The sequence below is a fragment of the Heteronotia binoei genome, chromosome 14 (genome assembly GCF_032191835.1).
Source record: "Heteronotia binoei isolate CCM8104 ecotype False Entrance Well chromosome 14, APGP_CSIRO_Hbin_v1, whole genome shotgun sequence".
NCBI classification, from domain to species: domain Eukaryota; kingdom Metazoa; phylum Chordata; class Lepidosauria; order Squamata; family Gekkonidae; genus Heteronotia; species Heteronotia binoei.
This window is the reverse complement of record NC_083236.1, coordinates 10907573-10929486: the sequence shown is the minus strand read 5'-3', so window position 1 is coordinate 10929486 and position 21914 is coordinate 10907573. Positions and strand designations below refer to the sequence as shown.

The window sequence follows — 21914 nt, the reverse complement described above, 5'->3', positions numbered from 1 at the left end:
GTCTATATAGGGAAAAATAACGATTCCTTGTAGACGCAGATGAGCTGCCACCACCACCACAGTCTTTGTAAAAACTCTCAGTGCCGTGGAGAGGCCAAAGGGTAAGGCCTTGTATTGGTAATGGTTGTCTCCAATAGAGAACCTGAGGAACTTCCTGTCTTCTTGACGAGTAGGCATCCTGCAGGTCCAGGGATGCCATCCAATCTCCCCGGTTCAGTAGGGGCAATATGTTTTGCAGGGAGATCATTCTGAACTTTTGTTTTGGTATGAAATGATTCAGGTCTCGGAGATCCATAATGGGTCGAAGGCCGCCATCTTTCTTGGGTATGGTGAAATATCGGGAGTAGAAGCCTTGCCCAGTCTGGCTGATTGGCACTTGCTCGATTGCGTCTTTTTTGAGGAGGGATTGGACCTCTGCCTGCAGAGTGAGGGATGCCCTGGTGTGAACGACAGTGGGGACTGTCGGGTTTTCTCTGAATTCTATTTGATAACCCGTCCGGATTATCGACAGGACCCATTTGTCCGTAGTGATTGTGGACCAAGCCTGGAAATATGGGAAGAGTCTGGTATGGCCCGGGTCCGAAGGGGAGGGGAGAAAACAGGGGGAAGGGCAGTCAAAGACCCTGTTTAGATGATCTGTTCCCCTTCTGTCTGGTTGGTTGTGAGGAAGTCGGTGAGTATTTCGACTTGGGATTGTAGGGAGGTTTGGAGTAGGATGTGGAACCTTTAGGTCTCCATTGTTGTTCGGTAGGCTGTTTGGGGAACGGTTTCTTGTTCCACGGCTTGTTCCAGGTACGTTTTCCTTGGGTTCTAGATGAGATGGGGACTCCCAGATTGCGAGATGTTCTGATGCTTTTATCCATCTCTTGCAGCACAGAATCTGTGTTGGAGCTGAACAATCCACTTCCATCAAAGGGGAGATCTTCGACATAGGATTGAGTATCTGGCTGCAATGCTGTCGACCTTAGCCAAGAGTGACGTCTTAAGGTAATTGCCGAGGTGAGTGGCTTTGCGGAAATGTCCCCTGCATGCTTGGCAGAATTGATCTGCTGTTTGGCAAGCACTAAACCTTCCCTTTGGATCTTTTTTAGTGCCTGTTTGGCTTGTTCTGACAGGTCTGGTAGAGTCGATAACTGATCCCATAGGGCGTATTGATAACGGCCCATACATGCACCGTAATTTGCCACCTTCACGCCTATCGAGCCAGCCGTGTAAAATCTCCTGCCTAAATTGTCCAACTTCTTCCCCTCTCTGTCAGGTGGAGAAGCGTGTGTCTTTCTAGCCTTTGAAGACGAGGCTACAACTACCGAGTTTGGTCTTGGGTGATTAAACAGGAACTCGGCTGTGGATTCCTGGACCCGATACATGTGGTCCAGCCTTCGGGAGCTTATCGGTGTTGAAGCCGGTTTGTCCCAGGAAGATTTTGTGGTATGGAGCATGACTGTCGTGAGAGGTAAGGCGACTGCCGTCGATGTGTCTAGTTGTACGACGTCGAACACGTTGTCGGTAACTACCGGCTTTGGTTGGACTGTCGGGAGTGATAGGGTTTGTGCCATACGTTTTATTAGATCCCCATAAGATTTTAGGTCCTCGGAAGGGGATATGGGTAGTTCTTCGCCCACCTTATTCGATGGCGCTGGCTCATCCGGGGAGGAGATGTTCTGTTCTTCCCGGATAGAGCCCTCCTCCGATCCGTGTGAACCTTCACCTGAGTCTGAGTGTCCTGAGGAATGTTTAGGGGTCTCTGGAGCTGTTGGTGACTCCGGTGTCCTCCGATGCTCCGGGAGCGTGGGGGGGTCTTTTGTCTCCTTGGAGGCGTTGTTTCCTGTGGCTTCGATACCGACGCTGATGGCTTGTGTCGGGGTCGATACGAAGTCCGGGACCTAACCGAGGCTTCGGACTGCTGGTCCCAATCCAAGTGTTTAGCCGGAAACCACGGAAACATGGAAGGCATAGGGCAAGACCCATACAAGTATTGCCACTGTCTCTGGTCCCAGGACATTGGTGGCGGTGGTCTCCGAAGCGGGGAGCGATCTCTGTTGAGGGATCTCTCTTCCGAATCTCGGGATCGATGACGCCGCCGAATGCTATGGTGATCTCTACGAGGGCTGTTTGAATGGTCACGCCCGAGGCTCTCGCGACCGGGAGTGGTGGATCGATCCCTTTCTGGGCTTCGGACCCGACGGTGATCTGGGCTGACCGAGGGGTCGCGAGGCGGAGTTCGGGATCGGATGGTGTCTTCCACAGTATGAATTTCCGGTGGACTGCCCTCCGTCCCCGATCTTTGCGTCAGATCTAGATCGCGATCAGAGTCTGAAGAAATGGCGATCTGCGTCAACATCGATGCCAGTACCGGGGGGCTTAACCGGCGGCGTGGTGAAGCAAAGAGCTTCAGAGGTGGTACTCTCGTCGCCGATTCCGGTGGTGATGTCGGGAGCGAAGTTGCGGACGATTGATGTTTGTCCGACTTCTTCTTCGCTTCCGGTTGAAGTCCCTTCTCCTCCCTTGGCCGTTTTGCAGGAGTGGAGGAGGCGGACTTAGATGCCGAGCCCGTTTTAGTGGGGCGATCGGCATCGGAGGGGGTTTTGTCGATACCGCCCAACTCCGGTGTCGACGGCTTATGTGTTGCCGCCATTTTCTTAGGAGATAGCGCTTTCTCCATCAGCGCCGCTGCTAAACGACCCGCGCGATTTTTCTTCGTCTGGCGGGAAAATTTAGCACAGTGCACACACGTGTCAGGGATGTGCGTCTCTCCTAAGCAAAAAAGGCAAAGAGCGTGCCCGTCTGGAGGGGCGATTTTGCTGCCGCAATTCTTGCACCTTTTGAAAAAGCCCCACCGCTTTTCCATGCGGTTGGGGGGGGAGGGGGGGTTGGCGGGAAAAAGGAAGGATGAGGTAAAAAGTCCGGAAAAGAATTTTTCACCGCTTCCCCGCTCCTGAGTCTTTAAAAAGACTGTTGATTTAGTATAAAGTCTATTAAGTTCGAGTAGCGAATGCAACTTCCAAGAAAAAAAAGGGGTTTTACCGACCGTGACGCGAGATCGACTGATCCAAGCGGCGGTCAGAAGAGAACTGGCGGGATGTCCGCTCCGGTCCCTGTGAGCATGCTCGGTGGGGCTTCGGCGCATGCGCACTGGGCCGGGGGCGCGGAAATCCGCAGCTTTCAAGAATACCGATCGAGATCGGCGCGGGCGCCTATATCCCATCAGTGTGATGCACAGAGACCACGAAGAAGATCTTTAAGTTTGTCAAAATTTGTTTTCCTGAAGTCCAACCCGTATGTCTGACTATGTACAGCTTTTCCCTTCCCCAAGACTGTAAATTCCAAAATTACATGGTCACTAATACTCAGGGTAAGGAGCCCCATGGCACATAGTGGTAAGCTGCAGTACTGCAATCCAAGCTCTGCTCAGAACCTGAGTTCGATCTCGGTGGAAGCTGGGTTCGGGTAGCCGGCTCAAGGTTGACTCACCCTTTCATCCTTCCGAGGTCAGTAAAATGAGTACCCAGCTTGCTGGGGGTAAAAGTGTAGATGACTGGGGAGAGCAATGGCAAACCACCTCATTAAAAAGTCTGCTGTGAAAACATTATGATGTGACGCCACCCAAGAGTTGGAAATGACTGGTGCTTGCATAGAGGACTACCTTTACCTTTAATACTCAGGGTACCTTGCCAACCAGTTCTTCCCTTTACCTTTAATATTCAGAGTACCTTGCCAACCAGTTCTTCCCTGTTGGTGAGAATCAAGTCCAAGATAGCAAATTTCTTTGTTTCCCTCTCTGCTTTCTTGAAAAGGAAGTTGCCAGCAAGATAAGTCAGGAATTTGACTTTTTGTTTTTAGCAGAGTTGGACTTCTAACAGATATCCGGGTAATTGAAACCTCCCATAACCACCGTGTCCTGTGTCTTTGAGAACTTTGAACTCTGTTGTGGGAGTATCTCATCCATGTCCTCTACCTGGCCTGTTGGTCTGTAGCAGACCCATTATTGCTTCTTATCCCTTTTATTTTTACCCAGAGACTCTCAACTGAACTGCCACATTCAGATTCATGTATTTCCTCACAAGTATATACCTGCTTCACATATAATGCTACGCCTCTGCTCTTCCTTATTTGTCTGTCCCTTTAAAATAAGTTGCACCCCTCAATTCTAATATTCCAATTGTGAGTGTCATTCCACCAAGTTTAATTAATGCTTATTAGGTCATAATCCCCTTTCTGTACTAGGACTTCCAGTTCCTTCTGCCTGTTTCTGATACCCTGTGCATTAGTGTGGAGACACTAGAATCCATGGTTTATGTGCCCGGAGGTTTTCATTTCTGTATTACCTGTGAGTTAATGTTTCCTAGCATATGCGTCACTCCCCATAAAACTTTAGTATTCATTCTAGGCATCATACTAGGCTTTGCATTTTTGTCTTGCCTCCCCCATGTGATTTAGCTTAAAGCCATCCTTATTAGGTTGCAAATGTGTTTACCAAACACATTTTCCTACCCTTGTGAGGAGCAAACCATCTCACAATAGAAGAGCTTCATTTAAAAAGCTTCAGCCACAGTTCAAGAATCCAAGCCTTTCCTGATGACACCATCTATGTAGCCAGTCATTTATTTGCAGTATTCTTCTTTCCCTTCCTAAGCCACAGTCTTCCTAAGCCACAGAGAGGAAGAACTGACAAAAACACAACCTGGACACCCAGGTCATTCACCTTCATAATCTCTTTTAATACATTCTGGGCTGTGTTGGGCAGTATCATTTGTTCACATGATGAGCAAGCAAGAATCTGTGGGCTTGGCAAGTCTTCCTACCCTTTCTGTCATATCCTGGATGTGTGCACCTGGTAGACAGCACACCTCTTGAGACAACGTCCAGTCAGCATACTTTAGCTTCTACTCCTCTGAGCAGGGAAACCCCAATTACCAGCACACACCTTATCCTATATTGGGGATCCGAATATTTCTCCACAAGAGCTTGAGAAATTTCCTCAAGCTTTGCAGAGGCTGGGAAGTAGGCCTTGTTCCAGTAGTCCACAATCAATACCTATGGGGAGATCCTGGAACCAACTGATTAACAGCAGAAGCTCATAACGTCTCCTGATTTTCCTGCATCTGTGGGTTACATTCTTCCATCCTCTTGTGTTGGGTGTTCCTCTATTTGCTGAGATACCTTTCCTTCCTCCTGTTGCTCTCTCAGGAGTGCTTCCTGTGTTCTGTCCATAAACTCTTCACCTTCCCTCATAAAATGGAGTAAGAACATAAGAACATAAGAGAAGCCATGTTGGATCAGGCCAACGGCCCATCAAGTCCAACACTCTGTGTCACACAGTGGCAAAAAATGTTATATACACACATACACTGTGGCTAATAGCCACTGATGGACCTGTGCTCCATACACTGTGGCTAATAGCCACTGATGGACCTGTGCTCCATACACTGTGGCTAATAGCCACTGATGGGCCTGTGCTCCATATTTTTATCTAAACCCCTCTTGAAGGTGGCTATACTTGTGGCCGCCACCACCTCCTGTGGCAGTGAATTCCACATGTTAATCACCCTTTGGGTGAAGAAGTACTTCCTTTTATCCGTCTTAACCTGTCTGCTCAGCAATTTCATCGAATGCCCACGAGTTCTTGTATTGTGAGAAAGGGAGAAAAGTACTTCTTTCTCTACTTTCTCCATTCCATGCATTATCTTGTAAACCTCTATCATGTCACCCCGCAGTCGACGTTTCTCCAAGCTAAAGAGTCCCAAGCGTTTCAACCTTTCTTCATAGGGAAAGTGCTCCAGCCCTTTAATCATTCTAGTTGCCCTTCTCTGCACCTTCTCTAAAGCTATAATATCCTTTTTGAGGTGCGGCGACCAGAACTGCACACAGTACTCCAAATGAGACCGCACCATCGATTTATACAGGGGCATTATGATACTGGCTGATTTGTTTTCAATTCCCTTCCTAATAATTCCCAGCATGGCATTGGCCTTTTTTATTGCAAACGCACACTGTCTTGACACTTTCAGTGAGTTATCTATCATGACCCCAAGATCTCTCTCTTGATCAGTCTCTGCCAGTTCACACCCCATCAACTTGTATTTGTAGCTGGGATTCTTAGCCCCAATGTGCATTACTTTGCACTTGGCCACATTGAACCGCATCTGCCACGTTGACGCCCACTCACCCAGCCTCAACAGATCCCTTTGGAGTTCCTCACAATCCTCTCTGGTTCTCACCACCCTGAACAATTTAGTGTCATCCGCAAACTTGGCCACTTCACTGCTCACTCCGAACTCTAAATCATTTATGAACAAGTTAAAAAGCATGGGACCCAGTACCGAGCCCTGCGGCACCCCACTGCTTACCGTCCTCCACTGCGAAGACTGCCCATTTATACTCACTCTCTGCTTCCTATTACTCAGCCAGTTTTTGATCCACAAGAGGACCTGTCCTTTTACTCCATGATTCTCAAGCTTTCTAAGGAGCCTTTGATGAGGAACTTTATCAAAAGCTTTCTGGAAGTCAAGGTAAACAACATCTATCGGGTCTCCTTTGTCCACATGTTTGTTCACCCCCTCAAAGAAATGCAACAGGTTAGTGAGGCAAGATCTTCCCTTGCAGAACCCATGCTGAGTCTTCCTCAATAACCCGTGTTCATCAATGTGCCTACTCATTCTGTCCTTGATAATGGTTTCTACCAACTTTCCCGGTATTGAAGTCAGACTGACTGGCCTGTAGTTTCCCGGATCTCCTCTGGAACCTTTTTTAAAGATGGGGGTGACATTTGCTACCTTCCAGTCCTCAGGAATGGAGGCAGATTTCAATGAAAGATTACAGATTTTTGTTAGAAGATCCACAAGTTCAACTTTGAGTTCCTTCAGAACTCTCGGATGTATGCCATCCGGACCCGGTGACTTATTAGTTTTTAATTTGTCTATCAGTTGTAGGACCTCCTCATTTGTCACCTCAATCTGACTCAGGTCTTTCAACACCCCTTCCAAAATTAGTGGTTCTGGGGCGGGCAAAAAGTTCTCGTCTTCTACAGTGAAGACGGAGGCAAAAAATTCATTTAGCTTTTCAGCCATTTCCCTATCCTCCTTCAGTAATCCTTTTACCCCATGGTCATCCAAGGGCCCCACTGCCTCCCTGGCTGGTTTCCTACTTCTAATATATTTGAAGAAAGTTTTATTGTTGGTCTTTATGTTTTTTGCAATATGCTCCTCATAGTCCCTTTTTGCCTGCCTGATCACAGTCTTGCATTTGATTTGCCACAGCCTGTGTTCCCTTTTACTAATCTCACTTGGACTGGTTTTCCACCGCTTAAAGGAGTCCTTCTTACCTTTTACAGCTTCCATTACTTTATTTGTTAACCACGCAGGCCTTTTCTTATGCCTGTTTGTGCCTTTCCTAACTTGTGGTATGTATTTTATCTGAGCTTCTAGGATTATAGTTTTAAATAGCGTCCAAGCTTTCTCAAGGGTTTTGACCGTATGTACCTTTCCTTTCAGTTTCTTCCTCACATGCCTCCTCATCTCAGTGTATTTACCCCTTTTAAAGTTAAACGTGGTTGTGGTGGTCTTTTTGGACAACTCCCTATTTATACAAACGGTGAAATCAATAACATTATGGTCACTGCTCCCAAGCGGCGCAATCACTTTTACATCTCTCACCAAGTCTTGGGCATTACTTAGGACCAAATCCAGGATCGCCCCACCCCTGGTAGGTTCTGAGACCATCTGCTCCATAGCACAGTCATTGAGAGCATCAAGAAACTCAATCTCTTTCTCTCGACCAGAACACATATTGACCCAATCAATCTGCGGGTAGTTAAAATCACCTATTACAACACAGTTTTTACGTTTAGCCGCTATCTTTAAGCCTTCCATCATATTATAATCGTCCTCTCTCTTTTGATTTGGTGGGCGATAACAAACTCCCATAGTTAAATTTCCTTTTGGGCCCTCTATTTCAACCCAAAGCATTTCTAAAAGTGAATCTAATTCTCTGATCTCAGCCTTACTGGACCGTATATCCTCTCTGACATACAGAGCCACCCCACCTCCAACCCTTCCCTCCCTATCCTTCCGATATAGCTTATATCCAGGAATCACCGTGTCCCACTGATTCTCCTCATTCCACCAAGTTTCTGAAATTCCCACAATGTCTATGTTTTCTCCCAGCACTAAACATTCCAATTCACCAATTTTACTTTGAACACTTCTAGCATTTGCATACAAACATCTATAATTTCCCAGGCGAGCTAGGCCCGCCACCTTCCTCCTGCCGCCTCGAGACACTGGCAGACAGTCCATATTGTTTGTCACCTTCACAGTGGACAACTCTGGTCCGTTACCCGGTAGAAAAATAGCAGCTAACCCTTCATCTCTTTGAGACGAGTCCTCCCGAACCAGAGACATTTCATCTCCTGTCGGCTTTCCCCCAAGATTTAGTTTAAAAACTGCTCTGCCACCTTTTTGATTTTAAGCGCCAGCAGCCTGGTTCCATCCGGGGACAAGTGGAGACCGTCTCTTTTGTACAGCTCCCGCTTGTTCCAGAAAGCATCCCAGTGCCTAACAAACTTAAACCCTTCCTCCTTACACCATCGTCTCATCCACACATTGAGACTTCTAATTTGTGCCTGTCTCTCCTGCCCTGCACGTGGAACAGGTAGCACTTCCGAGAAGGCTACCTTGGAGGTCCTGGCCTTAAGTCTCCCGCCTAGCAGCCTAAATTTTTCCTCCAGGACCTCACGACTGCATTTCCCCACATCGTTGGTGCCAACATGCACCACGACCACAGGCTCCTCCCCAGCACTGTCTATCAGTCTATCTACTACACGCGTAATGTCCGCTACCTTCGCACCAGGCAGGCAAGTCACCATACGGTCAGTACGCGGTTTCGCCACCCGGCTGTCTACTTGCCTAATGATCGAATCACCAACTACCAATACCCCCCCTCTCCCCCTGCTCAGGGATGGTTCCTTGGCGCGAAAGGATTCCCGCTCACTGACCGAAGAAGAGGTCCCTTCTGAGGGCGCATTCCCCTTATCCTCAGCACGGTGCCCTGTTCCCTCTCGACCCTCACGCTCTCTGGCAGCAACGGGGCTGCTACGTTCAGAGCGGGGCTCATCTAATACGCCCCCGAGAGTCTTCCCCAAGTGCCTAACTGACCGTCTCTGCTTCTCCAGGGCAGTCACCTCGGCCTCAAGGGTACGAACTCGTTCCCTGAGGACCAGGAGCTCCTTGCATCGAGCACACACCCAAGACTTCTGTCCTTTGGGCAGATAGTCATACATGTGACACTCAGTGCAAAACACTGGAAAGCCCCCAACCCCCTGCTGGCATTCTATCTTCATTGTATATATATATATATTAAAATATACAGTCCTCTTTAAATGCTGTTTAAGTGGCTCCCCTTCTGGCGGGTCAACTTACCTAAACTTACCTTATTGGGAACTTACCTTATTTGGAGAACAAGGAAGCCAGGGATCTGGGTTCCTGCTCCTTAGAGAGCCCCTAGGCGAAGAGCCACAGGCCAAGAGCCCTTCGGCTCGCGCCAAAGGCTCGCGCCTTTGGCAAGGCGCAGCTTAAAATGCAAAGAGGTGGAGCAGGGCACTCCTCAGCAATCACTCTCAATCAGCAGCAATCACTCTCAATCTCTTTCACCCTTAAGGCAGTCAACCAAACAAAGAGCAGTCAACCAAACAAAGAGCAGTTCCCCAGCTATCACACCTTAGAATTTTAGGCAGCCCCACAAACCTTAGAATGTAGTCCTTCAAAACTCAGAAATTCTCAGCAATTTCTCCAGCTGTCTCAGCTATCAGAGCTGCTCTGCTCTGCTCCTCCCAGACCTCTGTGAGATGTGTCAACAAGCATGTGTCAACAAGCATGACTTAAGTCCATTTACCTTCTCTTCCAGAGGGGCTACCAACTTACACTTGCTGCAAGTGTAATTGCTGTTACCCTCAGGTAAGAATACAAACAAGCCAAAGACTTTGCATGTCACTGCCTCAGCTTCCTCACCAGCCATGTTTCAATCCATTGCAAAAGTGGTTCAGTTTATCTTGTACTTCCCTGATAACAACCCTGCCAAACTGCCTCACAAGAGTACTTGTGAAAGGCTGGCAGAAGGAAAAAAGCTTAACACATAAAGGATGTAAGAGCTTCCTTCAGGGCCTCCAGGCCTGATCCCGAGGGCAAGAGCCCCTGATCTCTTGCCAAAGGCTCATGCCTCTGGCAAGGAGGAGCCTTACACAATTCAAGGCTCACCCAGCAGAGGACAGGGCCATCAGTCAGCCCCAGGCAAAACAGTTAAAAACTACAATCAGTTAAAACACAAGCAAAAGAGACAAACAGAAACAACATTTACTCTAACAGGTACCACTCTCCAGCAGGCTACACACATCCATACACTCTCAAACACTGTCCTCCCACACAATAACCTCAGTTAATTCTCCTCAGGAGTTAAGGAGAGGCAAAGGAAGACACCACACCAGCAGTTCTCTTCCCTACTCCAGCTGACTTGGTTGCAACAAAACAGCCAATAAATACTTCAGTCATTCCACTATTAGATTTCATGCAACGAATACAACCACTAAGCTATGTATGGGTTTTGATATACTTTGCCGCCTTCCCAGTTGCAAAGTATACGGACCTTTCTTGTAATATTGTAACGTTGCACTTCTTTATAATGTGTACAAAAAATACGACTCTTAAAAAGGGTTTACTAAATGTTGTTAGCTAGTATATCACAGTGTTTGTTTCTTGTATTGCCATCCAAGCTTCAGTTACAAGGCCCATTTAAGGGCTTTCTTTCTGGGACTGGATGGAGAGCAACAATAGCTATTAAAAAGTGCTGATAAATTATCTTCTTATCAGCACTTTATAGCTATTGAAAGAAGAAACTGTACTGATCCCTGGCATCATACGATTCATGTAACAACCAGAGATGAGGACAGACCTAACATTCACAGCAGGTTCATTGTCTGTGGCGTGAAATTTGCTCCCAAACTGGTCTTGCCTATACAGAAATGGTATGCTGGACTGGCTCCTCCTCTTCAGGTTCATCCACCTTTTAAAAAATACATTGAGCCTCATTCTCCCCTAAGCAAGCACAGCTCACTCGCTCAGAGAGATCTCCACAGGGCAGAACAGCGTCCTGTGCTCTGGTCCTCTCAAAGCTCACAAGCACTGAGTGGGAGTCAAACTAAATTTTCAGTGGCAAAACGGAACTGTCCTACTGCAGACTGCTGATGCCTACAAAAAGCTTTTTCCTGGGGAACAGCGATTAGATTAAAATTTAAAATTTAAATTACAGCATAAATACACTTGGAGGCTGCCTTCCTTTGCCGCCACCTCTTTCACCTGCCCGGGATCCTGCTCTAAGGGAGTTGATTTTTTGAGGCAGAGGCACCAAATTTGCAACATAGCATCTGGTGCCTCTCCTCAAAAAGTGTCCAAGTTTCAAAAAGATTTGACCAATTCTCTGAGCCCCCCAAAAGGTGCCCCTACCTTTCATTATTTCCAATGGAGGGAAGACATTTAAAAGGAATGAGGGGGCAGGGGCCTGCAGTGGGAAGGGGAACAGATGGAAATTGCCAGTTTAGTCCAGATCCAACTCACTGACAATGCAAGCTAAAGCAGAGGTAAGGCCTCAAAGCCATTCCGGGGGAAAAGGGTCCTGCGCATACCTCCCATCTCTTCTCCCCACTCTCGTTTTTTCTTCCTAGCTTTGTGCACTAACTCAAGCCATATTAATTGCTCAACAATTTAAAAATAAGTTTTGCAACTATCATCCTTGTTGATTTTTTTCAGCGTTCTGAGATACTGTGCAAGAATTGAACAGTATGTTTCTTGGAAGAAAACTTCCTTTTAGTCAAGGAATAACATCCTTGTGATAATGGACTAAGAGCCACCCATTCCTTGCACTTACAGCTCGCAACAATTTCCAAAATGCAGAAAGCTTTAATGAATATGATGCAGCTATATAATCTCTTTCTAAAATACCATTTTTTAAAACAGGGTACAAGATCCTGTGCTGAGACTTTTTTTTAGAAAGAACATAATAATATATAATAAATTTTATTACATGAAGTGTGATATAGAACATGCTTTTTTGGCAGGGGAAGGACAACCTTGGTGCTGAATAGCATTAATCAAACCCTTAGCTGCTGGAGTGCCACACTGAGGGATGGGGCTGACTCCTCCCAGCACCACTCAGAACCATATTCTGTGCAGGTTAACTACCATGCTGGCAGTAACATCAGACAAGTCTTAATTCAGGATGGACTTGGACAAAATGCTGGTAGGCTGCTTGCTGGCAACAATTCACACCAAAGATAAATTAAAGTTATTTGGAAAGAAATGAATGAATTTAGAACATACTTGAATGATTCTGGGCAAAACCTCGCCTCCATTTTTTGAGTTTTGCGCTGCTGTGAAATATTTCTTCTCCAGAAAAAAGTTCACCAGCCATTTAATAAAAGCTACACGAGCAGCCATATAGGGAATCTTTGTGGTATAAACATTCTCATTGTTACAAGTTGTACTGATATATGCTGGCTTGGGTCGCAGGCCAGGGATGTCTGCAAAACACAAAACAGGAAATATTTCTTCTTAAAACCCTGACCTACTATGATCGGAAGTTCAGGATGTCACCTTTTCACTCAGTGGAAACAATGAAATCAGTTACTCAGAGTAAATACTACCCTTAATATTTATTGCAGTTCAGATAAATACACATACAGCATCTACAGAACTGAAAAGCTGAAGAAACTTATAATTTATAATTATTGATTTTTCTTTCAGAATTAAGAGCTGGGTGGGGACAGCTGGTAAGAGCACCTGGGTAATTTCCCTCCTTCTTTAATTCAGTCCAGGTGAAGAAGAAAGAGTTTCTTTTTGACCTTAAACTTTAAGGTCTCCAGGGACTGAGATATATTGTTAGAATTTATTCTGTACGGATTTTTTTTTTGAGAGTAGAAGGAATAATCAAGATATAGAAGAAGAAGGAAGATAAGAAGTTATATTGAATGCGTGTGGCACTAAGTTTTAAAAAGCTGTTAGGGAAGTTAGCATTGTTAAGCTTCATTATTCCTCTGCTATAAAAATATAGAAAATATAAATAGACATAAATATATATATATTAAGTGGTGTGGAATGGTAACACTTGAGATATCTTTACTTTGTGTTGTTTTTGATTTGTTATTATGGTACACCTACCTGTTGGAACAGGTAGTAATTGTAATGAGTCTATAATAAAATTTGAGTTATAAGCAAATCATATAGTAATTTTTTGCAAGCAACACAGCTCTAATGTTCCCTTCCACAGAGTGTCTGCTGAAGCCAAGCATCCTTTTTTGGGAAGGAAGGCTGACTTGCTTATTTAGAATGCCATTTTGATGAGCCAGAAGAAATACTGCAAATTTCATATTTGCACTGGACTGGCAATCTCCCATCTAAAAAGCCTACTTAGCTATGAAGACTCGGCCAAAACTCCAGCATCTACCTGAAGGAAGGAAAACTGCTGTGAGGATTAATGACATGAGGAGTGCCGCCTGCTCTTGAACCATCGCCATTCAACAGAGAACAGTACGTGTTGGAGTAATGCAATCTGCCCAACACAATGAATGAAGATTTCTCCATCGTCTTCAGTAACCTTTCTGCCTAAATGGCAGGAGCTAGAGATAAGAGAAGAGATGCAGTCTCCTTAATCCACCCAGCCTGCTCCAGCAACAAGTGACAGGTAACCTTCAAGAGAGACCAGTGGTATTTTCCAACCCAAATGAGATGGGAGAACTTTCAAGTTCATCAACTTTCTGGCAGGCAGGCACTCCTCAGGCTTCCCAGGGATCATTTACTTGCTGGGAGTGCTATACCGATGCTGTTATCTTTAGAGGGAGGAGGGTCTTGTGCATGGTTCGTTCTGAGAGCAAATTTTAGTAGTGATAAAACCTTGAAGAGGCTTGTGAGAACATTCCAAATATGCAACCCGCCAAAGACTGAAGATCCCACATTGCAAGTTCAGCTCAGTTGGGCATCTCTAAAAATGAATGCATGCGACCTTCCTCCACTCTCTAGACTTTCTGAATCAAGATCAGTTGAGCTTTATTATTACAGTTTGTCAAGCATTGTTTATTCCTTTCTGATGGTAGCTATCAAAACATAGAAATGTTACTAACCATGAATAAAACCTAGGCACATCAAAGTAGAGAACGCTTTCACTTTTACTAACAAATGCAGGAATGCACTCTTTGAAGATAAAACCTCCTGGGACCAATTCCCAGGCCAGCTAGGCTTGGACCCAGGAAGTGCCAGCCATAATAGAGATAAGGAAGTTACAGTGTGAAGTTTCACACGTGAATGTAGAATGGTTTAGAGAACGTAGAATTGTTTATAGAATCCTTTGATGTGCCATCTTTAAGTATGTATCTCACTGTTATACTGTATCAGTTCCAATACCCAGCTCGGCTGAGCCACATGGATTATCAATAAACCAAACTTTGTATCAAAAACCAAGGACTGGTTATTTTGAAATCTAATGCTTGACACAGTTGGCCACCAGACCCAATTGACAAAAATATTATCAGGTATACAGATATTTAAGTTAAGCTCCAGTTAAAATAAAAATAGAAAATTTAAAAAGAAAGTATATAAAATAACAGTAGAAAGAGAATAAAATATAAAATACATCAAGTATCATCTTATATAACCATATTTAAAATTTGAACCAGGAATCTAAAAATCAAGAACTATATAGTAGAATCAATATCCATGTATTAGCAACTGGGGAACTGAACTAAAACTGAGTAATTTATAGTCTGCCAAGGGGGGGGGGGAATGCTCCTATTTGTGTAAAAAGGCATATATATGGCAAAACATGAAATATGGTACAGAAAAGTCCTCCATATTGATTCAAATAATTAAAAATAATGAATACTTACCAAGCACAGGTTTGTAGAGGTTGGTTAGTTTTGTAAAAGATGGAAATAAATGAGGAAGATAATACTGTTGGAACAAGGCAAAGAGAAACTTAAAGCCAGTATCATGGTTCTCCTTATTCTTCCATTCCAGGCTGGCAGCCTACATAGGAGTTAAAATAGGTTTATCATAATTACACACTGAAAATGTTTAATATCCATTTTTTTAAATACCATCTCCACCCTATGCCATCTCCAGATCTCAAGTTGGATAACACACAGTGCAATACAATAAAAACTAAAAATAAATGAGATTCTGATGAATCTCCACAACTCTGAGGAAGGCATGAAAAACACTGTTGTTTAGACTTGGTGCACAGGAAAATTATATTCTTGACTGATCTTAGATATTATACTGAAATGGAGAAGGAAGATATCTGAAGTATGTGAGGTCCTAAGCTACTCCACAGCTTTAACAGTTAAAGTACACACATTAACCAGAATAAGTTAAAACAGCAGCACAAAACTAATAGTTGAAGACGGCAACAGCCAAGATTTTTTTTAAAAAAAATAAAAGTCAACTCTCAAAAGTATACATTATTTATTATTTATTCATTACTTTCAATTTATATCCCGCCCTCTCTGCAAGCGGACTCAGGGCGGCTCACAACATCATAAAATACAATCAGTCCAATAAAACATATAAAACCATAATTTACTTATTTCAGTTTTAAAACCATTCTATGGCGCTGTTTCAGTACAATATAGGCGGTATTGAATTCTCGACTGTGATCACCAGCTTTCTATAAGATGTCCGGTGGCAGCCCTTTTTCAATCAACAGCAAAAGCCTGTTTAAACAATTCGGTCTTACAGGCCCTGCGGAACGCAGACAAATCCCGCAGGGCCCTTATGGCTTCTGGAAGGGTGTTCCAAAGTTCTGGTGCTGCCACCGAAAAAGCCCTAGATCTCATTACACACAACCTAGCTTCTTTTGGGCCAGGGGCGGACAACAGATTTTTTTGTCCCTGATCGCAGTGCTCTCTGGGGGATATATGGGGAAAGGCGGTCCCGTAGATAGACAGGTCCCTGACCATAAGGGGCTTTAAAGGTTAATACCAACACCTTGAAGCGAACTCGGAACACAACAGGCAACCAGTGCAGCTCCCTCAGCACTGGCTGAATGTGCTCCCATCGCGGCAGCCCCATTAACAGCCGTGCCGCATTCTGCACTAGTTGTAGTCTCCGGGTTAGCATCGAGGGTAGCCCCATGTAGAGAGCATTACAGTGATCTATTCTTGAGGTGACCGTAGCATGGATTACCGTAGCATGGATTACATGAATGAGACATACTGACAAAGATACTGCCAGATGAACTTGGAGGGGGGGGCGCGGTTCCAACAAACAGGACTCAGCCTCAAATAAACCCCTTTCTCTGGGATATGCATCCTGAACATTCAAATGCAGGCCACCATGGAAAGGCCCAAGTTGATGACGTCTACTGAGTCCACATCATGTATACTAACCTGGATTACCATGTATTTTAACAGTATCTTAAGAAAGTAACAAGTTGAATCCTCAGCAATTTTTTCACCCGTAGCGTGCGGTAGAAGAGGTGTTATTTCTTCAGGATAAATCTTTGCTAAAAGCAGGAAAAACAAGACTTTCTGAAAGAATTAACACACAGTGGCATAACCGCTTAAACTCCATCATCAATTGTTAGCAGTCAGACCCCTCCTCTCACTGAGAGGCAGTTTATAGCTAGAATAACCATAGACACTGTTCTTAAAATACCTCATGTCTGAATCCTGAGGAGACATCCTAGTCTAGAGGGAGTGGAGGTAACCAGTGGCATGACAGAAGGTGGGTTCCTGGACACTGACACTCATGAATAAAATACCTTTCCAGTTATGCCTCCTTTATTTGAGAGTTCTCTTAAGGGGAAAATCTCTGTAAATATAGTTGGAAAACTCCAGTTACCCCTTCTTGTGCTGTCTCGTTTGTTAATTCCCCCAACTAATTAGGGGACTGCCTCTATGGGGAATACAATCTAATTGCCTAACACTTTCATTTCCACAGTGAACTGCCAATAAGTGTACTTTCAGTTGATACTGAATGAAAGACTAAATATGTCTCCTTATTCCTTTGAGGTTTGAGCACCTAGACATACTGGATCCTACCACTTGTCCTTATATTCCTCTGAACAAAGTTCGTTTATTTGTTTATTGAAATATTTGTACTCCAAGTTTGAAGATTTCCTCAAATCTAAGGAGCCCTCCTTGAATTTAAGTGGGTCTTCCATTGCAGGAAAAGCCTCTTAAGTCAGAGGCAGGCTCTTTTGGCTCAAGGAAGGCTAGTTGGAAGACACTTGGATTCCTCCCAGTTTATTTTCCATTAGCAGGTCTGTTGAAATCCATTTCAAGCCCCAGAACTTCCACAACAAGGCCTGGTGATCAGATGCAGAGCAGACAGGCAATGCTATGTTCAAGAGGTAGGTTAGGAATACCAAGGGTTTCCCCCAGAACCACAACTCAAAATATCCCCCAAAACCAACCACATGTAACATATTACTAAGAACATATTACTGGTTGCTCCATTGGTCTGTCAGACGGGTGGGTGGAGAAAGGATAAGCTCTTCCAGTGGCAGGGACAATTATTAGACCTCATTCGCATATTTGCAGACAGTAAGAAGCCAAAAATGGTCTACCTGTTTGATCATGAGGGTAGCTACACTGAATCAGTTCAAATCCAGACAGAAAGTCTGTCTGATCTCAGTCCATTTTTCTTTAAGTGTGTATGAAAACCTACCAATATACCCCAACCTGGAAACCTGAAAGAATCTCTACAAAGAGCAACTACAAACCATCTGGCATGTTGAGAGGAGGGCTAATGAGGGTATCCAGTGTACATGGACCATTTGATGACATCACTGCAGGAAAACCAGGAACAAGGCAGGCAAAGATTAGCAGCTGTTCTTCTGCACAATTTGTCTGGAGAGCTTGCAGCCAGAGGAGAAACAATCTGATCCCTTTACATCTTATCTTAAAAAAAAAAAAATTGAAAGTCACACTGTATGAATGGCAAAAACCAACGCTGCTGAGAAAACAAGAAAAAAAGTGAACTTCATAAATAGCTTTCTCTTAATCGACTGAATTGCCTTAAATGAGGGGATATATGAGCACGAAATTAAAATATCTCCTGTCCATTAACAGATTAGTGCCTTCCAATAGGCTACACATTTAATGACTGACCTGCTAACACCTGAAAAATGGTTAATATACAAATAGAAACAGAACATATTACCAATTGGCATGTCATTACCAAATGAGTTATTTGTTTACTATAAACAGTTCCTTTTGCTGGACAACTGGTGGTTATTTTCCTAATATTCTTCCTTATATCCTTCTTAAATTGCGGTGTCCAGGACTCCACAATACTCTAGGTGAGGTCTAACCAGAGTAAAGCAATACCATCACTTCACTTGATCTGGACACTATACTTCTGTTGATACAGCCCCAAACTGAATTTGCCTGTTTAGCCACTGCTGACTCATGTTCAGTGTATGGTGCACTAAGACACCTAGATCCTTTTTGCACATACTGCTATCAAGAAAAGTCTCTCCCATCCTATAATTATGCAGTTGATTCATCATACCTAAATGCAGAATTTTACAGTTATTCCTGTTAAAATTCATTTTATTGGTTTTAGCCCAGTTTTCCAGACTGCCTCTGTCTTGTTGTATTTGCATTCCCGCCCAATTTCGTATCATCTGCAAATTTCACAAGCATTTATTCTATTCCTCGATAGATCCTTGAAGCACTCCACTCACTCCTCTCCAAGAGGATAAGGAACCATTCACAAGCACTCTTGGGGTGTGATATGTCAACCAGATCCACCTAATAGTAACAGGATCCAAAACACATTTTACCAACTTGTCAATAAGAATATAATATGGAACCATATCAAAAGCCTTACTGAAATCAAGGTAAACTATGTCTACAGCATTCTCCTGATCCAGCAAGATAGTCACTTTCTCAAAAAAGGAGATCAGGTTAGTGTGACATGACTTGTTCTTGAGAATCTCATGCTGGATCTTCGTGATCACATCTGTCCTTTCTAAATGTTCCAGGTGTCAAGAGTGCCTTGTGCCATGAAGTGATTCTCAGGCCTGTTATGTGACTTGATGTAACCTTTCTTGGTCCAGCTTGGTTTAGTATTCTTCCATCTTTGTATGCTTAATCTGTTATGTCTGGAACTCATAAAGTAACCACTTTTGCCCTGGGAACACTGTGGCACCAAGGTCATCCGGCGTTATCTGACTCCCAGAGAATGCATTTTTGTTGCTTCCTAACTGATGCTAATAGGAATGCTGATGGGGGGATGGGAAGGGGTTGCAATTGGTGGGTTTTGGCGCTTAGCAATTTGAATGTATAACAGATGGACCCTTGTCTATATCTGGAGGGACTGAGGCCTTGAGCCTCAGTTTCAGCAAGGAATCTTGTTCTCTGTACCTGGTTATCATCATGCAATAAACTTACTCTGCTAAACTTTGAGAAGTGTTCATTGATGATGAATGTGCAGAGCTTGACACCAGGACTGACTGCTTGATGTTTTTTCCTGAAACTTTTCCAGGTATTGACATCAGGCTGATGGGTCAGCAGTTACCTGGACCCTACTTTTTCCCCTTCTTGAAGATAGGGACATTTGCCCACCTGTTCTCCAAGAATTCTCAAAAATAATGGCCAGGGGCTCAGAAATCACACGGGCAAGTTTTTTAGTCCCCTTGAGTGCAGTTCATCTAGCCCTGATAACTTAGTTTCATTTAAAGAAACCAGGTGTTTATGTACAACTCCTAGGCTGATCCTAGGCTGCAGCTCCCTTATCTCATCATATGTTCTTTTTTTGCCATATTGTGCACCATTTCACTCTCAAGAGGGAATTCTGGCTTTTATCTCCTGTTGTTGCGATCATGCAATATGATGAAGTGTAAGAAAAACACATAAATCCTGAACGCAAATTAAGATAACTAAATAAGATACTTTTACTATGAAAGGCAACAGTCAATGTCAACTTATGCTAAAATACAAACAGTACAAGATCAATTTTGCATGCAGTGACAAAAGTTTTTTTTTAAGAGGCTACAGAAAACTGTAACTGTTGTTCAGAGATGTGCAGGAACACATGGAGAACTGCGCTTGCCCAGGCTGGCCACTGGAGGCTTTCTACGGCTGCTTAGTATTCTAAAAGGCACTCAACAAGGGAGCCACTCCTGAGCTCTTTTCCCACTGAAAGTCACATGTCAGCAGGGAGGGGACCCCCTTTCCTTCAGTCTTCCAGAGACACAGCAAGTAAAATAAGGAACTCACAGTGGGGTAGGAAGGAGGGAATGTGTGCTTGTGCAGAAGACATCTTGATGAACAACAGTTACAGATAAGTGTAACCCTGTTCTCATCTTCAGTCTTCTGTGCATTCTCACACTGGGAGACTAGCAAGCTCACCAAGGAGGGTGAGTGAGTCATTGGAACAAGGAATGCAATACAGCTCTGCCAACTGCAGAATCTCTCGGGGCATTCATGTCTACAGAATATTGTTGAATGAAGGTGTCAGATAATGACCATGTCATTGCCCAGCAAATTTTGAGAAGCATTCCCTTCTGGAAGGTTACAACCCCTTCTGGAAGCTTGGGCATGTGTTGAATGTGCCTTAGATCAAGAGGGCACTTGAGACCAGCTTTTTCATATGCCACATGGATGGCTGACACCACTCATCACTGTATGTGCTGACACAGCCTTCCCCTTCAGGCTGCATGAAATGAAAAGCTTGTGCGATTGTCTGAGGACTTTTGTTCTGACCAAATAAAATAACAACACTCTTTTCACATCCAATGTGTGGTGTCTCTTTTCTGTTTTCAAAGTGTGTGAGGGAAAAAACATGGGGAGAATAATATCCTGAGTCAGGTGAATGGCTAAGATATCTTTAGGTAGTAATCTCAGGCTCAACCTGAACAAAACATGACTGGACTGGAATCTGACAAAAGGGTAATCAGTTCTTAAAGCCACTAGAGTCCCTACTCTTCTAGCAGAAATCACCACAAGGAAGGTGACCTTGAAGGACAAATGCACCAGACTACAGGTGCTCATGGGCTCAAATGGAGTGAGCATTAATTGGGAAAGTGCCACTGACAGTGACCACTGTGGTGCTATAGGAGCATGTGTGGGAAACAAGCTGAGTAGGTTTTGGATAGGGGTGGGAGAATAGTGCCCTACCCTAGTATGGTACACTGATATGGCAGCTACACTGATATGGCAGCCAAATAAATCTTAAGGAAAGAGACCACTAGACCAGATTTCTTTAGGGACAGCAAATACTGGAACACCAGAGGAACTGGGCAGTACTCCATGCCTACACCCCAAGAAGCAGCCTAGGGCAAATCCACTTGAGGGCATAAGATGCAAATCCACTTGAGGGCATAAGATCTCCTGACCCCCTCTGTGCATTTAAAAGCGAATTGCTCACTTCCTCAGAAAACTGGAAGTGCGGCTGGAAATATGCTATGCTGTCAACTGGAGCCTGCCCACCTCGTGATGGAGCAAAGGCCCCTTGCAGAGCAAATACATTACCTGCAGCAGATGTACATACTCCCCTCCCACCATCTCCAGAAAGAGTTAAAACCATGTCTGTCTCAGCCAGAATGGTGCAATGAGGATGTAACTGGTATTTTCCTCCTGAATTTTGATAAGTACCTTGAAGATGTGGAGGAAAGATGGGAAAGTGTAGAAAAGAACACTCATCCAACTGATTTGGAAGGCATCTCCCAAAGAACTGGAGTCCAACCCTGCCTTAGAGTAAAACCTTCGGACTTTGGAGTTGTCACTGGTGGCAAACTAGTCCACATCTAGAAACCATCAGTATTCAAACACTGGCTGGATGTAACATTCCACGAGAGCCCATTTGTGATCTGACTCATCCTGCTCAGAACTTCCACTCTGGTATTGGCAGTCCCAGCAATGATCCCAC

The 21914-nt window shown here is 44.3% G+C and overlaps 1 protein-coding gene across 2 annotated transcripts in view; it reads right to left on the bottom strand.

The window, feature by feature from the left end:
- RALGAPA2 (Ral GTPase activating protein catalytic subunit alpha 2) overlaps window positions 1-21914 on the bottom strand; it is a 380381-nt gene that overhangs the window by 318074 nt on the left and 40393 nt on the right. For both annotated transcript variants that reach the window (XM_060253668.1, XM_060253669.1), the window contains exons 6-9: window positions 17761-17938; window positions 16424-16539; window positions 14924-15062; window positions 12366-12565 (exon numbers count right to left, since the gene is read on the bottom strand). In XM_060253668.1, coding sequence (XP_060109651.1) covers window positions 12366-12565; window positions 14924-15062; window positions 16424-16539; window positions 17761-17938 — 633 coding nt within the window. The remainder of the gene's footprint in view (window positions 1-12365; window positions 12566-14923; window positions 15063-16423; window positions 16540-17760; window positions 17939-21914) is intronic.